The sequence below is a fragment of the Spinacia oleracea genome, chromosome 5, assembly GCF_020520425.1.
Source record: "Spinacia oleracea cultivar Varoflay chromosome 5, BTI_SOV_V1, whole genome shotgun sequence".
NCBI classification, from domain to species: domain Eukaryota; kingdom Viridiplantae; phylum Streptophyta; class Magnoliopsida; order Caryophyllales; family Amaranthaceae; genus Spinacia; species Spinacia oleracea.
In genome coordinates, this window is record NC_079491.1 from 42,679,976 (window position 1) to 42,707,424 (window position 27,449).

General features: G+C 35.5%; 1 protein-coding gene across 1 annotated transcript; it reads right to left on the minus strand.

The window, feature by feature from the left end:
- Positions 1 to 22,573: 22,573 nt before the first annotated feature.
- Positions 22,574 to 24,482, minus strand: LOC110795537 (uncharacterized). Its single transcript, XM_022000551.2, has 3 exons — positions 23,958 to 24,482; positions 23,710 to 23,853; positions 22,574 to 23,614 (listed from the first exon to the last, which is right to left on the minus strand). The coding sequence occupies exons 1-3, from the start codon at positions 24,480 to 24,482 to the stop codon at positions 22,574 to 22,576; spliced, it is 1,710 nt and encodes a 569-aa protein (XP_021856243.2).
- Between the last annotated feature and the right edge of the window lie 2,967 nt (positions 24,483 to 27,449).

The window sequence follows — 27,449 nt, forward strand, 5'->3', positions numbered from 1 at the left end:
TTCCAACTTAAAATAAAGGAATTACTAAAGTATTACCGCCACCGTGATAACGGTTAAGGCTATTACCAGAATTACGCAGCGGAATTAAATGTCAACTAACTTTTAAAAACCATAATTAATAAAATATCGAGGCCTCCTACAATTTGGAACCATAATGGCCCAAAACCCAAAATATGAATAATCCAAACATTTCAAACATAATTAAAATAAAGTTTAACAAAATAGTTTCAAAAGACGAAAACATGCAACTCTCTCAATCATCCCAAGCCACATGATTTCGATCGTACTTGATCTACCAACCTGCTATATTATTCTACTCCCCAACAATGCAAGTGCAAATGATGGATCATCATAGGGTCATTAAGGCAAAGGCCATGACCGGAAACACACAAAGCACGTAGTCAGCAAAAGCTTAGTACTTACAAGCATAGAGTTATGAAACTAAGCATGCATCACTCACTAAATACTAATCAACATGCAAAAGCCATATAATAATTAACAAACAATCATGAGATACAAGCCTCGACTCTTGACTCACAATTTAATTAGAATAAGCTTCGAACGGGCCAAAAGAATAATCTACAAAGGGACAAAGGTGATGGGAGCCAACCAAACACCAAATATAATAATAATAATAATAATAAAATCGGGCCATACCGAGTGTCGGGCCATACCGACGGAATTCCTGCGCATAATATAAATGAAACAACGTCTTGTATCATTAGTAGGAGTACGAGCTTTCCGGCAAGACTCCCCCCATTGTTCATACTCAAGGTATATACGTTCCAAGAGTTTTGAAGCTTGTTCCGGTTGCACTTTACGTTTATTAATATTTTAATAGAGGCGAACTCAAGACTCGACAACATGCACACATACAATTAATAAACGACAACCAAAACAATCTTATTTTAATGCCTTAGGACTTGTGATCAACCAAGCAAGACACTTGTGATATTACTACCATGTTCCTCCTCACCAAAGTGAGACTCCACATCATGCATATTAACATGAGGGTTGTGCCCTTGCACGACAAATCCTAATTCATTTCATACATAATATTGCCAACTGAACCCTACATGTGCGGTAGCTTACGTGAGCTAACCCTTCACATGTGGTAAAATAAATAGTACAACGAGGTACAATTAAATGGCTCAAAGTATGCTAGACATCCCGTACAATAGCATACAATTAATTAATCCATCCCTTGCATGTGAATTGAACCATACATGCATAAATGTTGAACAAAATGATTGACAATGAAATCCATACTCATAATAATTCCAACATGCTTGTTCAACAATTAATTCAATAAATCCAACATCACACAACAATGCTCGTTCACCAAAATAAACATGATTTCACATAATGTAATTCACATCATCAACAATCATGTAATGTCATTGACAAAAAGGTGTGGTCGCCCTAGACTTGTACGTACCTTGAATACCTAAGCGTAGGGGCCACTTTGCAATAACGAGCACTCAACTAGAAATCACCTCATATCATCAAAATAATGAAACTTAAATTATTTCCATGTTCCTTAAATTTCCAGCAACTTTATAAAATTTAAAACTTCCTTTAGACTTTAGAATTCAATCGTTTTTCAATAATAAAGTCGTCTCAATTTGCAAAATCAATCCCTAGTACAAAAACATACTTTTTCCGCCTTTAAAATCAATAAAAATCGACACTTTAAACCTTTATTCAAATCTGAAAATATAATTGATTATCATAATTAAAATCATCACCTAATTATGCTAATCAATTGACTCATTAGGTCTAGGTTAAAACCCTAATTTGAAAATCCCAATAACACTAGTTTAATATCATAAAAATCCATGCTTTATTAAATAAACAAATCTGAAAATTCATCCTTTAATAATTAAAACAAACCTAATGAATCACAACACACAAATCCTCAAACCACGGTATGTTAGGTTATGATACATATGACAATTCATAAATCATGCGGAAAAAAACCATAAATCCAGGAAAGCATATTATTTACACATAATCATTTAGCATAGTTTAGATGCATACACTTTGTTGCGTGCCCTCCCTAGCTGCGCCCGAACCGAACAAGAACAAGTCTTTAGGACTCCAAGTGTCGTCGCTTCGTAGATAGTCCACAGCACGTCCGGATCCGCCTTAAGATTGACCAACTAGAATCGCCCTTAAGGTACTACTTATTTTCGGCTAAATGGGCAAGAGTTATGGCTGATTTTTCTGCTTAAAAATCCTAGCTTTGAATACTTGAAAACTTTTTACAAAATAATGACCCTAGGCCTTTATTTATAGAGGTATGGAAAGGGAATCGTAATCCTATTAGGATACGAATTAATTAAACTAGAATCCTGATAAAATTCTTATTTAATTAATTCATCCTTTTAGGTTTAGGAATTTAATCATATGTCGAAACCTGATAGCTTTAGGATTCGTATAGCACACAAACACACACACGCACGCACAGCAGCCCACGAGGGGCGCCATGCGCGCGCGCGCAGCCCGCGAGCTCGCAGCCCATTGCTGCGAGGCCCACACGCTGCCGCAGCGTTGGCGCGCGCTGGGCCTGCCTTGCGGTGGGCCTGGCGCAGCCTTGGCTGGTGCGTTGTGGCGCGCTGGCTTGCTGGGCGATGGCCCGGCTTCGTGCTGGGCCTTCGTCTGGCAGGCCTCGTCCGATGCTAATTCGTACGATACGCTTCCGATTAATTTCCCGATTCCGGAATTCATTTTCGATACGAACAATATTTAATATTTCCGATTCCGGAATTAATTTCCGTTTCGAACAAATATTTAATATTTCCGTTTCCGGAATTATTTTTCGATTCCGGCAATATTTCCGATTCTGACAATATTTCCGTTTCCGACAATATTTCCGATTCCGGCAATATTTCCATTTCCGATAATATTTTCCGATACGTACCATGTTTCCGTTTCCGGCAACATCTACGACTTGGATAATATTTACATTTCCGATACGATCCATATTTCCGTTTCCGGCAATATCATCGTTTCCGGAGTATTCATTTCTTGCCTGTGACGATCTCAGCTCCCACTGAAACCAAGATCCGTCGATTCCGAATATCCATAGATGGAGTATTTAATGCCATTAAATACTTGATCCGTTTACGTACTATTTGTGTGACCCTACGGGTTCAGTCAAGAGTAAGCTGTGGATTAATATCATTAATTCCACTTGAACTGAAGCGGCCTCTAGCTAGGCATTCAGCTCACTTGATCTCACTGAATTATTAACTTGTTAATTAATACTGAACCGCATTTATTAGACTTAACATAATATGCATACTTGGACCAAGGGCATTATTTCCTTCAGTCTCCCACTTGTCCTTAGGGACAAGTGTGCATTTCCTAATTCCTTTGTCGCTCGATGCTTGCTCTTGAAGATAAGGTAAGAGTTGTCATCCTTATTATGTCCAGAGGTGTTTCTCGGTTTCAGAGTTCAACTGATCAAATAAACAGATAATCATAGCCTATGATTCATCCGAGCACGGCCATGCATTTCACAGTTTCTAGCTCTCCGAGTGGCCTTGTACAACTTTTAAGCATCTCATCCCGATTCATGGGAGGACAATCCCAATCTTGCGATCTTGAGATTAGACTTCGTTTGATAGGTGATTACCTGAGCGTTGCCTTTATAGCCTCCTTTTACGGTGCGACGGTTGGTCAACGTCAAAGTAACCAGTTCTCAAACAAGTAATCTCAAATCACTCAGGTATTGAGGATTTAGTGTCTAATAATTTTAATGAAATTTACTTATGACAGATTTTCATCTCTTACAGTAAAGTTTCATAGGTCTTGTCCGATACTAGTCTTCCCAAAGTAAGTATCTATGCAAATGATTATGACATTGCCATGTCCACATAGTTTAAGAAACAGAACTACTAGCCATCTTGCATTCTAATCGTCTAACGTTTTCTATGCGTCCAATTTTATAGAAAACTCCGACTAGGGACCATTTTCAACCTTTGACATTCAAGTTCACTTGATAGACATTTCTTAGTCACAGGACTGGTCCTGACAGTCTATCTTGAATATATCGTCAAATTGAAGGGACTCATCATTTAATACTAAACCAAGATTAAATGGAATATGAAAATACATTTCATATATGATAAATGTTCAACCCCATTGTTTTACAACCATGGGCCTCAAACCCATCTTTAAAACAGTTCATGGAATTCAAAGCTATGCTTGATTTCCAGTGCTACAACGTGAGTGTTGCTTCTCACTTGTTGCATAGGTTTAGTTATCACGCTTTGCCAATCTTAACATCCTTTTCATCGAATGTTCTTCGAGATATGATGATAACATCTTTTGAGTGTGTTTATTTTGTGATCTATTCCTTCTAGCTACAAGAGTAGTTCTACGCATTTTGCAATGAAGAACCATCAAGTCAGAAGACATATGATCTACCCAAGTTCAGTGAAGAACTCTTTAACATAAACAAACAACCCTGTTTTATTGCTTCTTAGGCAATAAGTACTTTTACTTCAACTGTTTAGGTTGCTAGTGATGCTTTGTTTGGATTTACTTATCCAAGCAGTTCACAGATATGTGGAAGACTTTCCAGTTGTATCTTAGAACATAGAAATTAATATTTAATTTCCCACGCAACAACTCATGGTCTCCAATCCATGTTGCCATTTCAAAACACGATGCTCTATAGCTCGTCCTTATCAATGGTTAACTCCAAAGGGATCTTGCTTGATCCTTTGCCAGTGTTTATGCGTGTAGCATCAAAGTTTAGCATATCTTTATTTCCTTGAGTCAAGAACTAATCTTATGTACCTTTTCAAGTACCATAAGTTTTTCTTGATCTCAATCTAGTTGATCTTTACTTAGATCAATAGAGATTGGTGTATGTTCGTCATGCCCAAAGTCACACGATACGTTTTTGGCGATCCTCATGTTATATCATACATGATAAATTCTTTTGCAGAATAATTCCCAATCGAATTCTATTCATGTAACTTTAGCTCATTTAATTTCAGTAGATACTGAATCCAGCTAAATTCTTTGATATATAATATAGGTTAGGAATCTCATTTAGATCCTTTGATGTTTAACTTAGTAACTGCTTATACATAGTTCAAACATTCATTACTTAGATTTATTCATATGGGTCGAATATCTCCAATGGAGTCTTTCGTGCTTGATTTAGTAAATGCCATTACTTAATCCAAAACAATATTATAAGGTCTTTGTAACCAGATCTTAATACCCAGTATGTACTAAGTTTCGCCATGGTCCGTCATTGATGAATAATTTCAAATCTAAGTCATTAGCATTTGAATGTTATTTCACAATAGAGAGATAAGTGTGTGATACACATAGGACCAATTAAGTTTTTATGTACTCCCACTAAACTTCTTATAAATCTATAAGAATCATGTACATTTTATGAAACTAAAATACTTATTAGCTTCACTAAAATACAGTTCCAATTCCCAATTGCTTGCTTAAATCTGTACTTAGATTTCATAAGTTAGCATTCCTTTTCAAGCATTTATTTGGATCCACAAATCCTATGACATGCCATGTACATAGTTTTCTTCCAACATTTGATTGAGGAATACGTTTTGTCATCCAATTGTCATATGTACCAATATGCAATCATTGCTTGAGTTATAGACTTGAGCATTACGATTATGCATGAGGTTTCAACACACTCCATGCCATGAATTTTCTTGTAACCTTTAGCAACTAATCTAGCTTTGTGTGTGAACACAATTCCATGTTTGATGGTTTTTATCCTTAAAACAAACTTGCAACCAATAGGTGTGAAACTATTCTTGCAAATCAACAAAATTTCAATTTTGTCATCAAAACATTGGTTATGTTTTATGGCCTTTAACCATCTAAAACATTTGAGTCTATATATGGCCTCTAACCATTTTAGGGAATCTGGGTTTCGTCATAGCTTTCTTACAGGTCACAAACTCATTAATAGTTTGACTGCAAGTTGTAGGTTTCTTCACTATTAATAGAAGAATCTCATAGTTTCATTGACCTGAACTCTATGCCTACTTGGGTATAGAACATCAAACAATAGAATATCAACAGGTACTTTGAGAGTCCTTTGAATATTCTGTTCTTCTTGAAGCACTTGTAAAGTCTTCTAAGAGATGTCTATTCTTTAAAGCCACTTCTAAAGTCCTTAAAGAATACGTGTTCGGATTTTCTAAAGAACTTCGAAAAGCCTCCGGAATGTCCGTCTATGTTTGTTGTTCGCCTCGAAAACTTTCGAGGTCTATTTTCTCCCACTTGTCATTTTGGAAACGAATCTCCAAAAGGACATTATTTCGAGCAAACAAACATTATGTTCTCAAAATTTCGTGGTAGAAACAATACCCTTGTGTCTCATTTGAATAAATCATAATGAAACATATATCTATACTTGGGCCTTAGTTTGTCGAATGACAAACACTAAGCTCCCACTGAGTTTTGCAACTCTCTAGATATATTTTATGAAAAGTTATTCTGAAATTACTTTTCAATAGCTTTGACGAATTTGGTTTAGTTTGGTGGTAGTTGAGCATTTTGTTTTAGAAATTATAGGAAAAGTCTTTATGATTCATCATTAATCGAATCAAGTACTAATTGAATTCGATTATTCCAACTAAGATATGCCATATCTTATGGACCTAGATTGTGAAATTACAACACACAATCATTGATGATCATATTTGGTCTCAAGTAATCATCAACATGATCTAACCTAGATCTTTATGATTTCTTGCCAAGTGGATTTTATACTTCTGAATCTTTGAACTAGCCAAACAGATTCAACTTATATCACATTTGAGTAAATAAACCTATATTCACTCAAATCCATGTGAAATAATAAAGTCATAAAATCTTTCTTTAGCTTTGAACTCTATTGTCTAGGCGTTCTAACAATAGTTCATATCTTTTGTTACTTTCAACAAGTAAGACTTGTCGTCTTAAATTGATCTAGAAATCAATCAACTTTCAAAAGTCCATCAAAATAGAGCTTTTGAATGTTAACTTGTTGATATGGTCTAAGCAACAATGCCAAAGATTAGTGGAACTCAAATCAAGGGGTTGATTTGAACCTAGTAAAGTTCTTTAAAGAGTTGTTTGTTTTAATCAAGCATATTGACTCAACCCGTAATTGACCATTTCATTCAAATAAACAAACAAACATTGTTTTTGTTTTTCTTGAATGTGAGTCTTTCTGTGTTTGAAAACAGAAATTTAGGTATGCTGATTATGGAACAAAATAGCCATTAAGTTCCAGCCTTGAAAGGACTTAAAACAAACTAGATGACCCTACAACTAATGTAGCATTGCCATGCTTCATTTCCCACTTGTAGGTCATTAGTGTAGCCTAGCTTCCATTGTTTGAGTTATTACCGAAGTAAGAACCTCAAGCGGTATATGATACCAAGGAAGTTTGATTGCTAGGTCACTTTTCTTTAAACATAAACTTACAGGTAGAAACGGAATTGTAAATTCCTTTCATCTGTTCCTTGTTTTCCTATTTCTTGTACCCTTTCTTATATAGCCTTAAGAATTGAATTCTCTAGTATTGACTTTTATACTTTGTTAGACATGTCCAATGTCACCAACAAGGTTCTTTACCATTTTAATTTATGTTGAATATTTTGTTTCAACTAGATGATCTTACTAGAAGCTTCTAAAGTTCTCTAAGCATCGATCTACTCGAATGTCTAGTGACTAGACTCATTCGAGAATTAAATGGAAAAAAGATTTTAGGTTGTTAACCATTGGTAAAGCTGAGCGTTTAAACTCAATGCTTTATGATCTCAAAACTACATTGTATTTTGAATTCACAAGCACCGATTGGTTTGCCATTCGATTTTGATATTCGAAAACAACCATAAAAGTCGCTAAAAGAAACGTACATTTTAAATTGCTCATTTTCTCTCATTTCCGTGAATCGTTCTTGGATTCACTACCAATTGAGGAAATTTACTGTTACCTTTCTAAAAGGATTTACTGCAGTGCAAGATATTTAATTATAAACAATAATTAAAACATACATTGAAGCATGCAAAGTCTAAACATTTATCATGAATAATAACTTGAAATTAAAGCAATCATGCAATTTAAACAAGTCATTAGCATTTTATTCGAATTATGTGTTCCGGCAGGTGTGAATAAAATGATTCCAATATCCTAAAATCATTGAAGAACTAAGCACAGTTTGTCGACTTAATCCTACAACATCTTAGGTAAGCAAAAGCCTTTTGCTAATAGTCTAGAAACTACTCTTGGTTGATAGGTACGTCTAAGAACTTATTAGGTAAACCTATCGACTTTGCCACGACATAAAAGGACTCCTTACTTATGTCGTTGAGTTTCACCAAAACTAACATGTACTCACAATTATTTGTGTACCTTGCCCCTTTAGGACCAATAAGTAACACCTCGCTGAGCGAAAACTATTACTAGATTGATGTAAAGGATATCCAAGCAAGTGTATATTTTGGCATGGCACCTTTTAACTCAATTTTTAAGTTTGGAACTTAAGGCTCTTACTATGTTGGTTAGATTTTAAGTGAACTAAAATCCTTAATCATGCAACATAATCAAGCCACAATCTCATGCATAATTAAGACATATTTAAAGCAATAAATAACTTAAAGCATGCATAAGATAAATGTGATCTAGTATGGCCCGACTTCATCTTGAAGCTTTAACTTCAAAGTCCGTCTTGAAAATCTCCGTGGGAGGCACCATTTTCTTCAAATAGGATAAGCTATAATTAAAACTAATTACAACTATTTGATGGTACGCAGACCATATTTGAATTGAAAAACAACTTTGGTACTTTAGACCAATTACATTCAAATTAATGGTACGCAGACCATATTTTCTATCCTATTTGGGCCATACTAGTCACTTCATAACCTGCAAAACAGTACATATACAATATATACCATTCACCCATTCATTATCATGAATGGCCCACATAGCTGGTTAGTAAAACACATTATGCATCACATAAACATTTGCAGCAATTAATCAAGGGCACCAATAATCTACAAATTATTCAGTCCTTATTAATTCTAATCAAGTTGTTTTAACCTTAAGGATTTGTAGACCTAATCAAGAGTTTATGACTAAAAAGGGCTCCCACTTAAACCAATAAATTCATATCCTTTACTAATTTTAAACATAAAAATGTATTTCTAGTCTAACCGGAAACATACAAATTTAATTAAAATTTAAAGCTCCCTTGCTCGTCGTCACATGCCTGCACTATACAACACCCCTTAAGGGTAACACGTAGCGTCCATTGCTTTGTACGTGCAAGTTATATGAGCGAATTGCATAAAAATTTAAAATTTATATTCAAAATTAATGACAAATTAATAAATAATATTAATTTCATAATTTTAGGGCGAAAAATCGAAAATTTATTATTTAATTGATTTCCGATTAACATGGATTTAAGTCTAGGTCATAAAAATTTAAAATTTAACATAAATTTACAATTTTTATGGTGGTTTTTAATCATAGGTATCTAATTAAATTATAACTAATTATGAAAATCAAATTAATTCTAAATTATTCCAATTTTCAACAAATTAATCATAATTACAAATTAGATTGCATAATTAACAAGGCTAGGCATTCAAACTTGTTAAACATACACAGTAGGTCAATAAAAATTCAAGATTTATCAACAAGAATCGCAAATATTTAATTTAACATCTTAAATTTACGAAATTTTGCATTCGAAAAACTAAAACCTCCGAAAAGTCATAGTTAGGCTTCGAATTTGAGAATTCTGGGTTCGGCCTTTTACATGCGGAATTGACACAAAAATCACTCGATTTGGATGAGTAACGAAGAAACTGCCGAAAAACTGCGTACGTATAATTAAATAAACGCAATTTGCAATTAATTAACAATTACGAAAATTAATCACCCCTTTTAATTCTTGAAAATTTGTAATATTTAACCATGTTCATGCAATTTAGATTATGAAAATAATAAGAGGCTCTGATACCACTGTTAGGTTATGATACATATGACAATTCATAAATCATGCGGAAAAAAACCATAAAGCCAGGAAAGCATATTATTTACACATAATCATTTAGCATAGTTTAGATGCATACACTTTGTTGCGTGCCCTCCCTAGCTGCGCCCGAACCGAACAAGAACAAGTCTTTAGGACTCCAAGTGTCGTCCCTCCGTAGATAGTCCACAGCACGTCCGGATCCGTCTTAAGATTGACCAACTAGAATCGCCCTTAAGGTACTACTTATTTTCGGCTAAATGGGCAAGAGTTATGGCTGATTTTTCTGCTTAAAAATCCTAGCTTTGAATACTTGAAAACTTTTTACAAAATAATGACCCTAGGCCTTTATTTATAGAGGTATGGAAAGGGAATCGTAATCCTATTAGGATACGAATTAATTAAACTAGAATCCTGATAGAATTCTTATTTAATTAATTCATCCTTTTAGGTTTAGGAATTTAATCATATGTCGAAACCTGATAGCTTTAGGATTCGTATAGCACACAAACACACACACGCACGCACAGCAGCCCACGAGGGGCGCCATGCGCGCGCGCGCAGCCCGCGAGCTCGCAGCCCATTGCTGCGAGGCCCACACGCTGCCGCAGCGTTGGCGCGCGCTGGGCCTGCCTTGCGGTGGGCCTGGCGCAGCCTTGGCTGGTGCGTTGTGGCGCGCTGGCTTGCTGGGCGATGGCCCGGCTTCGTGCTGGACCTTCGTCTGGCAGGCCTCGTCCGATGCTACTTCGTACGATACGCTTCCGATTAATTTCCCGATTCCGGAATTCATTTCCGATACGAACAATATTTAATATTTCCGATTCCGGAATTAATTTCCGTTTCGAACAAATATTTAATATTTCCGTTTCCGGAAATATTTTCCGATTCCGGCAATATTTCCGATTCTGACAATATTTCCGTTTTCGGCAATATTTCCGATTCCGGCAATATTTCCATTTCCGATAATATTTTCCGATACGTACCATGTTTCCGTTTCCGGCAACATCTACGACTTGGATAATATTTATATTTCCGATACGATCCATATTTCCGTTTCCGGCAATATCATCGTTTCCGGAGTATTCATTTCTTGCCTGTGACGATCTCAGCTCCCACTGAAACCAAGATCCGTCGATTCCGAATATCCATAGATGGAGTATTTAATGCCATTAAATACTTGATCCGTTTACGTACTATTTGTGTGACCCTACGGGTTCAGTCAAGAGTAAGCTGTGGATTAATATCATTAATTCCACTTGAATTGAAGCGGCCTCTAGCTAGGCATTCAGCTCACTTGATCTCACTGAATTATTAACTTGTTAATTAATACTGAACCGCATTTATTAGACTTAACATAGAATGCATACTTGGACCAAGGGCATTATTTCCTTCACGGTATTCATAACCGGTTCCCAGCATTTTAATTACTCAAAACAATATTAATATAATAATTTAAAACACGGAATTTAAATAGAATAGGTAAGGAAGAAGAGAATTATACCAATCTGGCCTATAGCACGAAACAATCACGAATTAGGGTGATTGGGAGAAAAGAGATTGGAAAACGAACACGAACAACAACACACACACACACGCAATCGTGTGTGTGCGCGCAGCAGCGAAGGGACGAGGCATGGGGCGCGCTGTGCGCGAGGACGAGGGCAGCAGGGGCGCGCGATGTGCGCGAGGAGAGAGCGAGAGAAGGTGAGCGTGTGGCTGGGCGCTGTGCGCGCGGGCACGAGCGAGAGAGCGAGGGAGTGCGAGCGCTGTGCGCGAGGGCACGAGCGAGAGAGTGAGGGAGGTGTGGGCGCTGCGCGCGAGGGCATGAGCGAGAGAGTGCAGCGCTGGGCGTGAGGCCGAGCAGCACGAGAGCACAGCAGCACGAGCACGAGGCTGTGTGCGTGCGTGCGGTGGGCCGAGCAAAGAGAGGAGAGGAGTGTTGGGCAAGAAATCAAAAAGGGGCTTTATGAAATTTTAGGGGTTTATTTAATGATGGGGAGTCCTATTTATAGGTTCCCTAATCCCTTGATGGGCTAGGCTTAGGATATTTAGGTTGGGCTTAGGAATTAAATGAATTGGGCTAGCTTAGGACTTGAATTAAATACTTTTGATTGGGCTCGTTTAATAAAACAAATTGGACTTTTTTATTTAAAACCCGAAGCTTTAAAAATCATTTGCAACTCATTTAATTTCCCAACTCAAGAATTAAATTCGTTTCGGAATTAATTAAAATAATAAATATTCTAATTAATTAAAATACATTAAATACATTTAAATATTATTTAAATGCTAATAAATCGTAAAATTTATTTATAAATATTATAAAAATACGAAGTATTACAGTCTACCCTCCTTAAAAGAAGTTTCGTCCCGAAACTTGGGTTCGGAAATCCAAAATTCAACTCAACTTGAGACTTTCTAAGACTTTTTAATACGTTATTTTACAAAAGTTTTAAGTTGTTGTACTCTTTACATGATTAAACAGGACAATAATAAGTGCAAATTCAATAGAAAGCACTAAATTAAGTATAAAATAGGGGAAAACAAGGTAAAAAGCGCGAAATTCTACCGCACTCTACCCCCCTTAAAAGACACGAGTTACGACCCCGTAACTCAACTACCCTCGGGAAAAAGCTCGGGATATTTCTTTCTCATTTCGTCCTCCGCTTCCCAAGTGGCTTCCTCAGATTCTTGATTAGACCACAACACTTTGACAATTTTCACATCTTTAGTACGCGTACTACGCACTTTGCTATCAAGGATTTTAACAGGTCTTTCCTCAAAGGTTAGACTTTGGTCTAATTCTATGGTCTCCGGTTGCAACACATGCGATTTATCCGGGATATATTTCCTTAATTGAGATATGTGGAACACATTATGCACTCTATGCAAGTCCATAGGCAAGGCTAGTCTATAAGCTACCTTTCCGATTCTTTCTAAGATCTCATATGGGCCTATGTACTTAGGGCTTAACTTCCCTTTCTTACCAAATCTCATGACACCTTTCATTGGTGACACTTTGAGAAACACTTTATCACCTATGTTGAACTCTTCATCCCTACGTTTCAAGTCTGCATAACTCTTTTGGCGATCCTGCGCCGCTTGAATCTTTGATTGGATGGTTCGGATTTGGTTCATGGTGTCCTCTATCATTTGAGGTCCCAATACTACGGTTTCACTAATTTCGTTCCAACAAAGTGGACTTCTACACTTTCGTCCATACAAAGCCTCAAATGGTGCCATTCCAATGCTAGCATGATAGCTATTGTTATAGGAAAACTCAATCAAATCTAGGCTATCTTCCCAACTTCCTTGGAAATCAATAACGCATGCTCGAAGCATGTCCTCCAGGGTTTGGATAGTCCTTTCAGTTTGGCCATCCGTGGCTGGGTGGAAGGCTGTACTCATTTTCAATGTCGTACCAAAGCTCTTCTGCACACTTTTCCAGAAATTCGAAAGAAACCTTGAATCTCTATCTGATACTATATCCTTAGGAACTCCATGTAACCTCATAACATTCTTAATGTAGGTTTTAGCAAGTTGTTCCATTTTCCAGGTTTCCTTCATTGGTATAAACACTGCTGACTTGGTCAACCTATCTACCACAACCCAAATTGTATCATTCCCAGTCTTTGACTTAGGTAAACAGGTGACAAAGTCCATAGAAATACAGTCCCATTTCCAGCGTAGACATAAGGCGTCTAAGAACATAAGGATTGGAAAGGGTAGACATCGTAGAACTTTATGTAGTTTTTGTGGTATGATTTGGATTGGTTGACTCAATTCTTTTCCTTTGTTTACTTGGGTAGATTTCGCACTTTGGGAGGTACGGGCTAAGTATTTCATGGCTCTTTTCGCTCTCCCTTTTCTCTTTCTCTTTTTTTCTTTTTGCTTGGGATTTCTCCCCAACATAAATCCTTCAATTTTTTTTTATTTGGGCTAAAAGGTAGATGGTTGTGGTCTTTGAGTCACGAGGCGAGACTAAGTGAGCCTCGTCTGGTAGGCCTATAGTGGACCTTTAATTTTAGTAGGGCCTAGGGTGGACCTTTAGCTTTAGTAGGCCTAGGGTGGACCTTTAAATTGTCTTACTTTGCAAGCGTATTTAGTCGTTTCTTGCAAGGAAAGTTCTATGAAGGTCGTCGACCAATGACGACTAAAAACTTTAGATAAAATATAGACCGTTAGATTATATAGATTGAATCTCGACCATTCATCGTATTAATTAAGTTAAGGCTTGTTTGTTTACAAGAAAAAAAAGGAGAAATTAAATATTTTTTTGTAACCTTTAATTATTGTAAATTGCATATTAATCCTCCTTCTTTAATATTATTTAATATAAACAACCTTAGAATTAAATCATCAACAACCTTAGAATTAAATCATCATCATCACAATCATCATCATCTTCGGTGGTGTTCCAAAACAAAATAAAGCAAAATAAATCCATCATAAACCACGTGTAAAGCAAAATAAATTTTACTAGACAAAATAAAGCAAAATAAAGCCATCATCACAACTACAAATTGTTAATTTTACTGATGCACGTCAATCACTCAACTATATATTTAACATACAATGTCGTCAATACATTTTATATGTCAAATATCCCCATTATTATCATCGATTTTACTAAATCTCATGATTAATTAAGGACCTTTTACGAACGTTGTTGGACAGCATGACATAGTTGCACCAGAGATGCCACACAGTAGCAGTCATGCATACGCACACACAGGATGATTCCTCTTGTAACTGAATTCCATAACTGACATGCTGACATGGCAGTTTGTTTGTTAGTGAGTTGATATCTGATTGGTTGTCAGCAAGCTCCTCTCTTCTGATTGGTTGAGACAGCACATCATTGCTCCTACTATATAAGTTTTATCCTTAGCATTATTCTATTTACTACGTTTCATAATATCAGCTTGTACTCTAAGCAAGTTAGTAATAAAAGAATTATTCTCTCCTCATCAACTCAGTTTACAGTTGATGAGCTCCATTGTTTGTGTATTGCTCAAGCTTTGTTCACATTGTTTGTTCGATTTCATCATGGTATCAGAGCAGTAGAATCAAGATCCTGGATCAGATTTTCTCTCCTATTCTGTTGGTACAATTCAATCAAAATTCTGAGTTCTTCGATTTTGAGGTCTGTTAATCCTCATTTCTTCTTTGTTGTCTGTATTCCTAATTGCTGATTGATTAGGAACTTCTTCTGCCAATTCTGTGTTTCTGCTGAAATCTTCTTGAAAGTTTCATTGAAATCTTTTGCTGGTTACTCTTTCAAATTATTGCATTACTGCATTTCTATCTAGAATAGAATGGCAACACCAATTTTAGCCCCAAATCAGGATCCTGCTAGTCCTTTTTACTTGCATCCAACTGATAACACAGCTAGTCAGTTAGTCTCGATTAAATTCAAAGGAGAAGGCTATGGAGATTGGAAAAGAAGCATGATGATTTCAATGTCATCCAAGAACAAGTTAGGTTTTGTGAATGGAACATTAACAAGGCCAGATCCTACAGATGCTACTTATCAAGCATGGATGAGATGCAATGATATGATGATATCATGGTTGCTGTTTAACCTTGATGGCTCTATTGCCAAAAGTGTTTTGTATTACCATACTGCTAGAGAGATATGGCTAGATTTAGAGGAGAGATTTGGTTTTGTATCTGGACCACAATTGTTCTCATTAGAACAACAATCAGCTGAGATCACACAAGGAGGTCATACAGTAGCAGAGTTCTTCACAGAAATTAAGTCAATATGGGATAAAATAAGTGCAGCAAATCCATTGCCAACTTGTACCTGTAATCAGTGTACTTGTAATCTGACTCAGAGGATTGTTAAGATGCAACAGGATCAAAGGTTGATGCAATTTCTCATGAAATTGGGGGAACATCTGGCTACAACCAGAGGAAGTCTCTTGATGATGCAACCTTTGCCTACAATATCTCATGCTTACAGAATGCTGGCACAAGAAGAAAAGCAAAGAGAGATTGGCGCACCTGCACCACATCATGAGAGTCATGCTTTTGGAGCAGACAGAAGGAGATACAATGACAATCAGAATAGAGGTGGATACAACTCTTACAAGAGTCAACCATACTACAAGAACAACTATCAGTATAATGGTGTGGCTGCTGGGAGTAAGCCAACAACATATAAGAAGCCATCCATCTATTTCTGTGATCATTGTAAAGTCAATGGTCATAGCACTGAAAGATGTTTTAAATTGCATGGTTTTCCACCTGGTTTCACTGGTTTTAAGTCTGATAAAAGAGTTGCAGGAGCTGCTTACACAGATGAAGGCTATACAGATGAAGATCTGATGGAATATCAGCAGCAACACTATACTACTGCAGAAAAAGAACACTCACAGACTCAACCTGGTTTTCTCACTGCAGAACAATGCACTCAACTGTTGAGCCTTCTGAACAAACAACAAAATGATAAGACAAGTGCAGCAGAACACCAGAATGAGGAAGGAGATACTGCAGGTCATGCCTTCATGGCAGGTAATACATATTGTTTTCTTACCTGTTCAAAATCTAGTTGGCTATTGGATAGTGGAGCATCAGATCACATGTGTGCTAGCTTGAACATGTTTGACACTTATGAAGCTATACTTGATGATAATGAGTTCATTACTATTCCTGATGGAAGAAAAGTGGCAGTGCATCATAAGGGAACAGTCACTTTAAATTGTCATATTCAGTTAAAAGGAGTCTTACATGTTCCTGATTTTCATTACAACCTGTTATCCATCAATAAATTATGCAAAGATCAGAGTTGTACAGTCTCATTCACAGCTGATAAATGCTATGTTCAGGGCCATTCAATGAAAGGGCCACAGGTTCTTGGTAGTGTCAGATCAGGTCTATACAGTGTGGATGACAACAAGCTACAAGTGAATGAAGATTCTTCAGCTGCTTGCCTCAAAGCTTCCAACAATAACACTGCTGCTGCACAACTTTGGCATATGAGACTTGGACATGTTCCCTATCATAAAATAAAGATGGTGATTGATAGTCTAGCAGCACCTTTGGCACATGATAGCATATGCCAAATATGTCCTGTAGCTAAACAACCTAGAAGTTCATTTCCAGTCAGTAGCATAAAGAGTACTAAGATGTTTCAGATGATCCATTTAGACACCTGGGGTCCATATAAACACAAAACTCACACTGGTTGTACCATGTTTCTTACTATAGTGGATGATTTTACAAGAACAACTTGGACTCACTTGTTGAAATCTAAATCAGATGCAGTTTCTGTGATTATTTCTTTTCTGAATATGGTTGAAACACAATTTAGTTCAAAAGTATTGTGTATTAGATCAGACAATGCTTTAGAACTGTGTGAAGGGGATATGAAACAAGTTCTGCTACAAAAGGGAATAGTTCAACAGACTAGTTGCAGTGGTACTCCTCAACAAAATGGGGTTGTTGAGAGGAAACACAGACATTTACTTGAAACTGCAAGGTCTCTACACTTTCAGTCTAAGCTGCCTATGAAGTATTGGGGAGAATGTGTACTGTGTGCCACATATCTCATCAATAGAATGCCATTAAAAAGTATTGGTAACCTTACTCCCTATGAGAAACTTCATGGAAGCAAACCCCTTTATGAACACTTGAGATCTTTTGGTTGTTTGGTGTATGTTTCAACCTCAAAAGCACATAGAACCAAGTTTGATCCAAGAGCTACAGCTTGTGTTTTCATTGGATATTCTCCCTCACAGAAAGGTTACAAAGTCCTGGATCCCAAAACAGGAAAAATAAGTGTATCAAGAGATGTTGTTTTCCATGAAACTCACTTTCCATTTCATCATTCTAACAATCTCCTCACTGAAATTCCACCAGATTCTTCTTCTTTTCCTTCTTATCTTTTCCTACCAGTTCATACACCTTTGCAACCAGACCCAAACACTATTCTTCCTTTCACACCTTCACAAACATCTACATCTGCATCTTCTCCTGAAACTTCTTCTTCTTCTTCCACTCCTTTCACACCTTTCTCTCAATCTAATTCTCCACCTGATTCTTCTCTTCTCTCTTCTTCTGTTTCTTCTATTACCAGTTCTGTTGTTACACCACCAATCTCATCCCAACTCCCTAGAACATCTGGTAAAACTCACAAACCACCTTCCTATTTGGACAACTACCATTGTTACACAGCTACACATTGGTGCAATCTTGTTTCTTACAAGAATCTTCCAGATAGTCATCATGCCATGGTTGTTCTGCTTGAAAATATGACTGAACCTAGAAGTTATAAGGAGGCTGTTCAGAAACCAGAATGGGTTCAAGCCATGGAAAAGGAGATTCAAGCCTTGTTGCACAATGACACATGGGAAGTGGTTGCACTACCAGCTGGAAAGAAACCTATTGGCTGCAAATGGGTGTTCAAGGTTAAACTTAAAGCTGATGGTTCTCTTGAAAGATGTAAAGCCAGATTGGTAGCTAAAGGTTTTACACAGAAGTTTGGCATTGACTATGAAGAGACTTTTTCTCCTGTAGTTAAGATGTCCACTGTGAGATGTATTATTGCTTATGCAGCAAGCATGAAATGGACAATCTACCAGCTAGATGTAAACAATGCATTCCTACATGGGGATCTCCATGAGGAAGTTTACATGAAAATGCCTGAAGGAATTCCAAATCCTGATAATCAAGTTTGCAAACTAAAAAAATCCTTATATGGACTCAAACAAGCTTCCAGGCAGTGGTTTGCCAAGCTCCATGGTGAACTACATCTTCTGGGTTTCATACAGTCAAAGAATGACTATTCTTTATTCATTAAGAAAACTGACACTCACATCACTTTAGCTGCTGTGTATGTGGATGACATTTTGCTTACAGGAGATCATCTACCTACCATTACAGCTCTCAAGAAACATTTGGATGATGTGTTTAGCATTAAAGATTTGGGAATCATGAGTTTTTTCCTTGGCATTGAGGTTGGATACTTACCAGAAGGTGTTGTGCTTACACAGAAAAAGTTCACTAAATCACTCCTGACAGATTGTGATTTTGATCTTCACAAAACTGCAGCAACACCTCTCTCTCTCAATACTAAGTTGTTTTCAGATGAGGGGATGCCTTATGAGAAGCCAGAACACTACAGAACATTGGTTGGCAAGCTGAATTTCCTCACTCACACCAGACCAGATCTGTGTTTTGCTGTTCAACTTCTAAGTCAGTTTATGCACCTACCAAGAATTCCTCATGTTTCAGCTCTGCATCATGTTCTTAGGTATGTTGCTCATACTGCAGGACAAGGTATCCTTCTTAGAGCTACAAATTCTCTCACATTGCAAGCCTTTTCTGATAGTGATTGGGCTGCTTGCCCCAACACCAGAAAATCTGTCACTGGATATGTGTTATTGTTTGGTAACTCACCAGTTTCATGGAAATCAAAGAAGCAAGGAACAGTTTCTAAAAGCTCCTCTGAAGCTGAGTACAGGGCCATGGCTGCAGCTGCTTCAGAGGTTACTTGGTTGGTTAGGCTCCTAGAGGAGATTGGTGTCACCAACTTGAAACCAGTGACCTTACATTGTGACAATCAATCAGCAATTTACATAGGCAAGAATCCAGTTTTTCATGAGAGAACTAAACACATTGAAATCGATTGCCATTTCACAAGGGATAAGGTTTTGGAAGGTTTGATTCAACTAACTTATTTGCCTACACATTCACAACTTGCAGATGTGTTCACCAAAGCTTTACCCTCTCCTCAGTTCAATGATTTATTGTCCAAGCTAGGACTTTCCTCTGTCACCCCTAGCTTGAGGGGGGGTGTTGGACAGCATGACATAGTTGCACCAGAGATGCCACACAGTAGCAGTCATGCATACGCACACACAGGATGATTCCTCTTGTAACTGAATTCCATAACTGACATGCTGACATGGCAGTTTGTTTGTTAGTGAGTTGATATCTGATTGGTTGTCAGCAAGCTCCTCTCTTCTGATTGGTTGAGACAGCACATCATTGCTCCTACTATATAAGTTTTATCCTTAGCATTATTCTATTTACTACGTTTCATAATATCAGCTTGTACTCTAAGCAAGTTAGTAATAAAAGAATTATTCTCTCCTCATCAACTCAGTTTACAGTTGATGAGCTCCATTGTTTGTGTATTGCTCAAGCTTTGTTCACATTGTTTGTTCGATTTCATCAAACGTCGATTCATTGTCATAATATTGTTAGATGTCGTTTTTTCAAATTCTCCATTGATTTTGTTTGAAGCACTCAATTCTTCCATTAACGTTATCTGAAGAACTCAATTAATTCGTGGCAGTACGACAAAAGTAACCCCAAATATTAATAATAATAAATAAATTAAATAATTAAAATTAAAAAATAGTATCTTGTTTTTTACAATAACAAAAATTAAAAAAAATTAACGTTAGCTTTAAAAAAAAATAACATCATTTTTATTTTGGAAAAAAATCTTTTATAGAAAAGAACAACATAATTTTTCTACTTCTTTAACGGACAAAATTGTAGATAAAATATGGAAATTAGGAAAGAATCCTATGGTTATTGAATCACCCTAAAAAAAAGAATCCTATAGTTATTGAATCACTCTCAAAGAAATAACTAAGTTTTTATTTAAATAAAAAAAACTTAAAAAAAATATCCCCATAATATTTGTGTATAACATTTAATGTTCCAGCCATAATAATATGTTCACACTCTTTATTTAATCTTACCTTTGAATTAATAATAAATAAATTTTTAATTAATTAATTTAAATGAAAAATATATATCTGATTTACGTTATTTTTTAGATAAATAGTGTAAGTTAATTTATGGCTCGATCAATAGGTAAACTAATTTCGTATTATGAATAAGATTATGGCTAAAACTTAGGCTAATAATTAGGGAAATCTTTTACTATGCAAACAACATGATAACTTACCTAATATAACCGTAAAAAAAAGGCAAATTTGTTAAAAACTACCTTATAAAATTTTGTTTTTGTCAAAAACTACCTTATAAAAAAATGTTGTTATTAACTACCTTATAAAAATATATTGTTGTAAAATACTACCATTCGCCGGAAACTATAAACGTTGACCGACACTCCGGCGTTGACTTTGTCACGTGCATTTCACGTGACATTTAACTACAAAATCCAACCTTTTGTCTCCCTTATTATTTCCCTTATTTCATTTTCTCTTTACTTCCTCCCCCACTAACTTTCTGAGTTACTCACCACCAACCAAGGAATTGAAGAAGCTCATCAATGGAAAATATTTTCAAGGATAAATTCTACTTAGTGATGAACACTGTCAACCTATCAGCAAGAAGGAGGAGAAAATTAAGGGCTTAAGCTTCTCAAGTTTGAAGATTTCCATTTCCCTGTTCAAGTTTGAAATTGAATACTCATATCCTTTTTCTTCTCCTTCGTATAAAAATCAAGGTATTCTTTCCTTTTCGCATCTGTAGTAAGTGAAATCCCTTATCAATTTTTTAATTTTCGCAGTTTTCGCATAAATTATAAAGTTAGGGTTTCATAATTTTATTCTTGTGTAAGTGAAATTAATTGGGATTGTACAATTCGTAATTTTGTATTCTTGTGTATGTGATTAATTGAGGGGTTTGTTGTTGTTGGTCTGTTGTGTGATTCATTGATGGGTTCTTTGTTAATCTTGACAATTTGCCTAATAAAATTTTGTGATTACTTTATTCAAAATGGAGGGAGTTTTCTACGAAGTAAATTGTTAAGGATATAGTCATACGGAGTATAATCTTCATGTTACTTGCTGATGGAATCATGGAAAGCTAGAAGGCATTATTTTCAAGATCAACAACAATTTAAAGTCATGCATTAAATTAGTCGGAGGTAGTATACAATTTGGTGTGTGATTTGATTAGAAAAGTAGACCTTTCACCCCCAAAAGCCAATATTAACAAACTAAGAACTCTAAAGTTTAAGAAGATCGATTTCTAGCTATGAGTTCTATGACAGAGGTTTGGATAAATTGTTAGTAATTCTTAATTATTAACCACTAAAGCAATCACATAATATTATTATTCTGATTGTCACAACACAAATGAAGTAGATAAATAGTATAAGTCTGGTGCTTGCAATGCTCTTTTGGCCCATTGTGTAAAAAACTAAGTGTATCTTCATGTTCTTGTATGGATGACCAGAGGTCAAAATCTTTAATTTTAATGTCATCAAAACAGAAGAGCCTATTAGCTCAATATGGTAGAGCATTGTGTGAAATACACAAAGACGTAGGTTCAACTCCTACATAGGCTACAAGAGTATCTACAATATTTCAAAAAAAAAAAAACAACAGAGTCTTTTCACAAATTTTCATATTTTCCTATCATGTCCATTACAAAAGTGAGAATTAACATTAAAGACCATTGTTTTGGCCCTCCAAGACACTTAAATAAAACACGAACATTGTCAAAACACTTATATAGTCGAATTAAACATTAAAAACTAACGTAAAATACCATTGTATTGACAAAATAACTTACATTATCTTCCAAAAGAACTACATATGCATTTTAAGCAACAGGGCCGGTTTTGGAGTTACAAGAAGTGTTAGTTTGAGATGATAAGACATCAACAATACTTTTGTGCTTCTTAGGTTTAGGGATTGAAGTTGGAGTAGATTTCTTCTTTGTTTTACAAGGAGCAGCAGGTGCAGAGATCAGAGGAGGTACATTTGCAGGCGCAACTACTGTTGGAGCGGTGTAAAGAGCAGTTGCAAGTGGACGTTTTCTTGGCCTTCCACCTTTGGATTTTGGAGCATTAGGAGGTGTCATTGGAGGGTTTTTGCAAGTCTTCTTGAAGTGTCCTGTCCCACCGCAATTCCCACATTTGTTTGCCTTTTTAGTTCTAATGACAAGCTCCCTCTCCTCCCCCTCACCTTTCTCCTTAATTCTTTTGTTTCCCTTAGGTCTTCCTGGCATTTTCCTAAATGGAGGAGGTAAAGGTTGTGCTAGGTTAACAGTTGGCCATTGGTGTTTTCCAGGCATTGGGTGGAAGGCTGGAGCATAAGTTCGTGCATACGTGGAGACATGGTATGCCTGATGCACAAAATCCTCAACGTTCAACCTTTGCTTCACTATGCAAGCTAATGCATGATAACATGGGATACCCATTAACTCCCATCGATAACACCCACATCTCTTTTCAACCAGATTCACAACATAAGATTCACCAGTGCTAATATGATCTACCTCAAATTCATGAACATCAGCTTGAGTAACATCACACTTACTCACTTCATCACTAGCCCTGTCAATCATTTTCACCACTGATGGCATAACCACACCCTCAAACTTCTTCAACCCATTTCTCTTTGCACAACACCTCTTCATGACATACCTTCTTAACCATTCCATCATGGATAAGATAGGTTTTGACCTAGCATCCCTAATGACATTATTGAAACTCTCACAACAGTTGTTAAGTAACATACCAGATTTGGACTTAGTGCTGAATGCATGTCTAGACCAATGACAAGGTGGTATTCCATTTAGATACTTGTAAGCCTCAACTGACAGCAACTTAATAGATTCCATTTGACTATCAAAATGCCACTGAAATAATAAAGTTGTGTAAAGAATATAAACAATCTGTAAATAACATGCAAACAACAAAAAACTACATATATAGTACATATATGGAGACTTACCTTGGTTGAAGATCTCGCGGCTTTCCAAAAACATTCTCTGTATAATTCTCCTGGGAATTTCAACTTGAAATTTGCCCAAATATGCCTACAGCAGAATCTGATCTCTGCATTAGGCACCACTTTGTTGAATGCATCTAATAATCCCTAAAACATCAAAAAAATTAAAATGTATCAGATATTTTAATCGAAGTAATTGAATATGAATATGAAAATCAAAATCAAAATAAAAGTAAGGTAAAGAAGGTTACCTTCTGCCTATCAGACATATAAGTCACCTTATCTGCTTCCCCTTCCTCTTCCTTCTCATGTACCCATGTCAAAGAATCTTTCACGCTATCCAAATCTTTGACCAACAAATCTAAGAACCAAGCCCATGTATCAGCATTTTCAACCTCAACTACGGCCCATGCAACTGGGAATATATTATTGTTTCCATCTTTACCAACAGCAGTTAGACATATCCCAGGATATGACCCCCTTAGATGACACCCATCCACCCCTAAAATAGGCCGACAACCAGCCATGAATCCCTCCTTACATGGTTGAAGGCATATGTACATCCTTTGAAATAGTGGAGGAGGATTATCAATGCCAACCACCTTCACAACAACTGTACTCCCAGGGTTGTGCATTCTAATTGCCTTGGCATAGTCCCAAACCCTCTTATATTCCTCAGCAGAATCTCCATGAATCATTTGCATAGCTATTAACCTTGCATTATAGCACTTATAGTAACCAAGTTCTACCCCTGTCACTCTTTTAGCCCTCTTCATGAAATCAAGTATTTTCCAGCTTGGTGTATCTATCCATTCTTCCAAAAACCTCTCTGCCAAATATTGTGCAGTTACCTTATTTGTTGTTTACCACAAATGTGTTCCAACTTCAAGCTCTTGATCTGAAATGTTTCCTCTCCTTTAACCTTGGTGCAATGAATCTTGAACCTACACTTCCTCTTTTGTGTACATGTGCATTTGACAATTCTATTTGCCTTCCATTCACAACCACACCTGTGCACACAATAAACAGTCACTCTTTTTGATCCATTATGCAGAAAATAATAGTTGTATTTGTTCTCAACTGCATGGTATCTTAATGCCTTCCTAAATACACTAACTGAGGGGAATTTTTGCCCTAAAACTAGCTTGATCTTGCCCTTGAAATCCAAAGAAGGGCTAAAAATAGGGTAGTGAATTATCGCATTCAGAGTATATTCTATCAATATCTTCCAAAAAAAAAGTTGACGGGTCATGGCAAAAAAAAAGAATGAGATAATTATGTTTAGATATTTTGAGTGAAAGATAATTACGGTAAGGTATTTTGAGCAGATAATTATATTGAGATTTGTGACATAATTAATATTTAACACTTCGACAGTTATGCACATTTATTTTTTTACTAAGGTACTTCGTTAGAAAAAATTTACGTATTTCTAAAATTTTCAAGATTCATACTTTTATAAATATATTACACCATATACGCTTTATATAGTTTCATACTTTTATAAATATACTTTCATACTTGGTACCTTTTTTTTGTGTGTTTTTTATATTTTTCATATTAAAAATATCTCTTTTGTCAATAGTATCTTATATAACATACAAAAATATTGGTATACTTAATTTTTTGGCGGGGAATATCAACTAAAATATTATCGCAAAAAGAATAAATTGACTCCCACATGAAATTAAAGCATATTACTTTTCATTAAAATTAACTCAATGAACGTTCTTGTATACAGTAACACGTAAATAATAAATAGAGAATCTCTAAGTTATCAATCCTATCAACTATACATTCTTTTAATCTTAAAAGTAATTTTTTTTTTATTATTATTATTTACTAACTCCTAGATAAGAAAAATAAAATCCCAAAGTGTAAAATTATTTATAAAATTATGGGAAACACTAAATATGAATTGAAATTGCATAAAGGAAATAGGCAAGGCCGTAAAAAAAACCCAAATAAAATATTCTTCATTCATTATTTTTCGACAATGAAAGTCCCTAATGATTTGGTAACTCTTGAACCATATTTGGGAATCACAAATTTAATTTAAATATTGAATAAACCATAACCATATTATATGAATAGTAATAATATATTGTGGGGTTGGGCCAAACAAGCAAGTTCGTTATACACCTTGTGACGTTTCAATTTGATAAAACTCGCTTACAATACTCATTCTCATAAGAGAATTTATTTTGACATTGTTAATTAGTAATCCCTAAATTAGAAATACAAAGTCCCAAAGTAGAAATTTATTTTATAAAATTATTACTCCCTCCGTTCTTAAATATTAGTATTATTTTGACTTTTCAACTCGTTTTAACTCAATATTTAAATGTAAATATCTCCAAATACGTATGTTAGAAAAATATAAAAATTTGATATTGTTAAACTACACATTGAGACGAACAAAACAAGATTTCACATGAATATGTTTTGAAGTACGTATTGGAAAGAAATTAGAATATTCTCTTCAATTGTGAATAGTGTCAAGATTCCAAAAGTGACTAATATTCGAAAACAGAGGGAGTAGTGGAAATTGCATAGAAGTATATAAACAAATTTCCTTAAAAGTTCCCCATTGTTCTCCCTTAATTAGTAGTGTTTGATGTTATTGTTTAGTAACACCTAATTAATCATAAATAGGAAGTCTTATAGTGTAAATTTATCCATATAATTATGGATGATGATAGAGTTAAATGTCCATAGAAGAACTAAGTAACAAAAAATACCCTCAAATCTGTTCTGTTCTTTACAATTACTCCAAGTTGAATTATCCAACACGACCATGAGCTCACTTATATCATGCATGTGTACAATAATGCATAAATAGGTGAGCAGGGAGTCCAAAATTATATATCAATCTTTTACAATACTCATTTGCTTATTAATTTTATCTTATGTTAAAATTATTTTGATGTTATTATTTAGTAATTCCAAAATAAGCAATATGAAGTCTCAAAGTGTAAATATATTTGATAAAATTACGGGGAACACTAGAGATGAAAGTGTATAGAAAAAATAAGGAAGACAATGAAAATTTTCAAATGTGTTTCTTGTGAATTACATCTGGTTTAATTATCTAACACTATCCTCAACCCACATATTATTTTCACGTATACGGTAATACATAAATAATAGATAGGAAATTCTATAATATTTATCTTAAATAACATTTTGCGGGTAACACTTATGTTGATGCCTAATAGGTAACTCACGTAAATAATTAGTAACTACTAAAACACAATTGAGAGTCCCAAAATAAATGCTACACAATTTGGCAATGGCCAAATACCCTGAACTAGCTCCATGTAACGTGTCGAAATGATTAATTAGGATCGAGCACAATATTCATTTACTTAAGAGAAGTTAATTTACTGTTTTCATATAGTAACTCCTAATTAAGAAATAGAAAGTCCAAAATATTTGGTAACTCCTAAACCTAATTTGGGAGACCCAAAGGTAATTCTTAAGTAATTTAATTTAACATTAACAAAATATGTGTATACTTGTGTACATAGTCATAATGTACCACGGGGATGCCCAAATAATCAAGTTCGTTATACACCTTGTGACGTTTCTAAATACTCTTATCTCTTATATATGTTCAATTTAGTTATTTTGATGTTATTATTTGGTAATTTCCAAGTATGAATAGAAACTCCTAAAATGTAAACTTATTTATAAAATTAAAAAAATTTATTTACAAATCTAATGTCGCAGTCACACAAAGC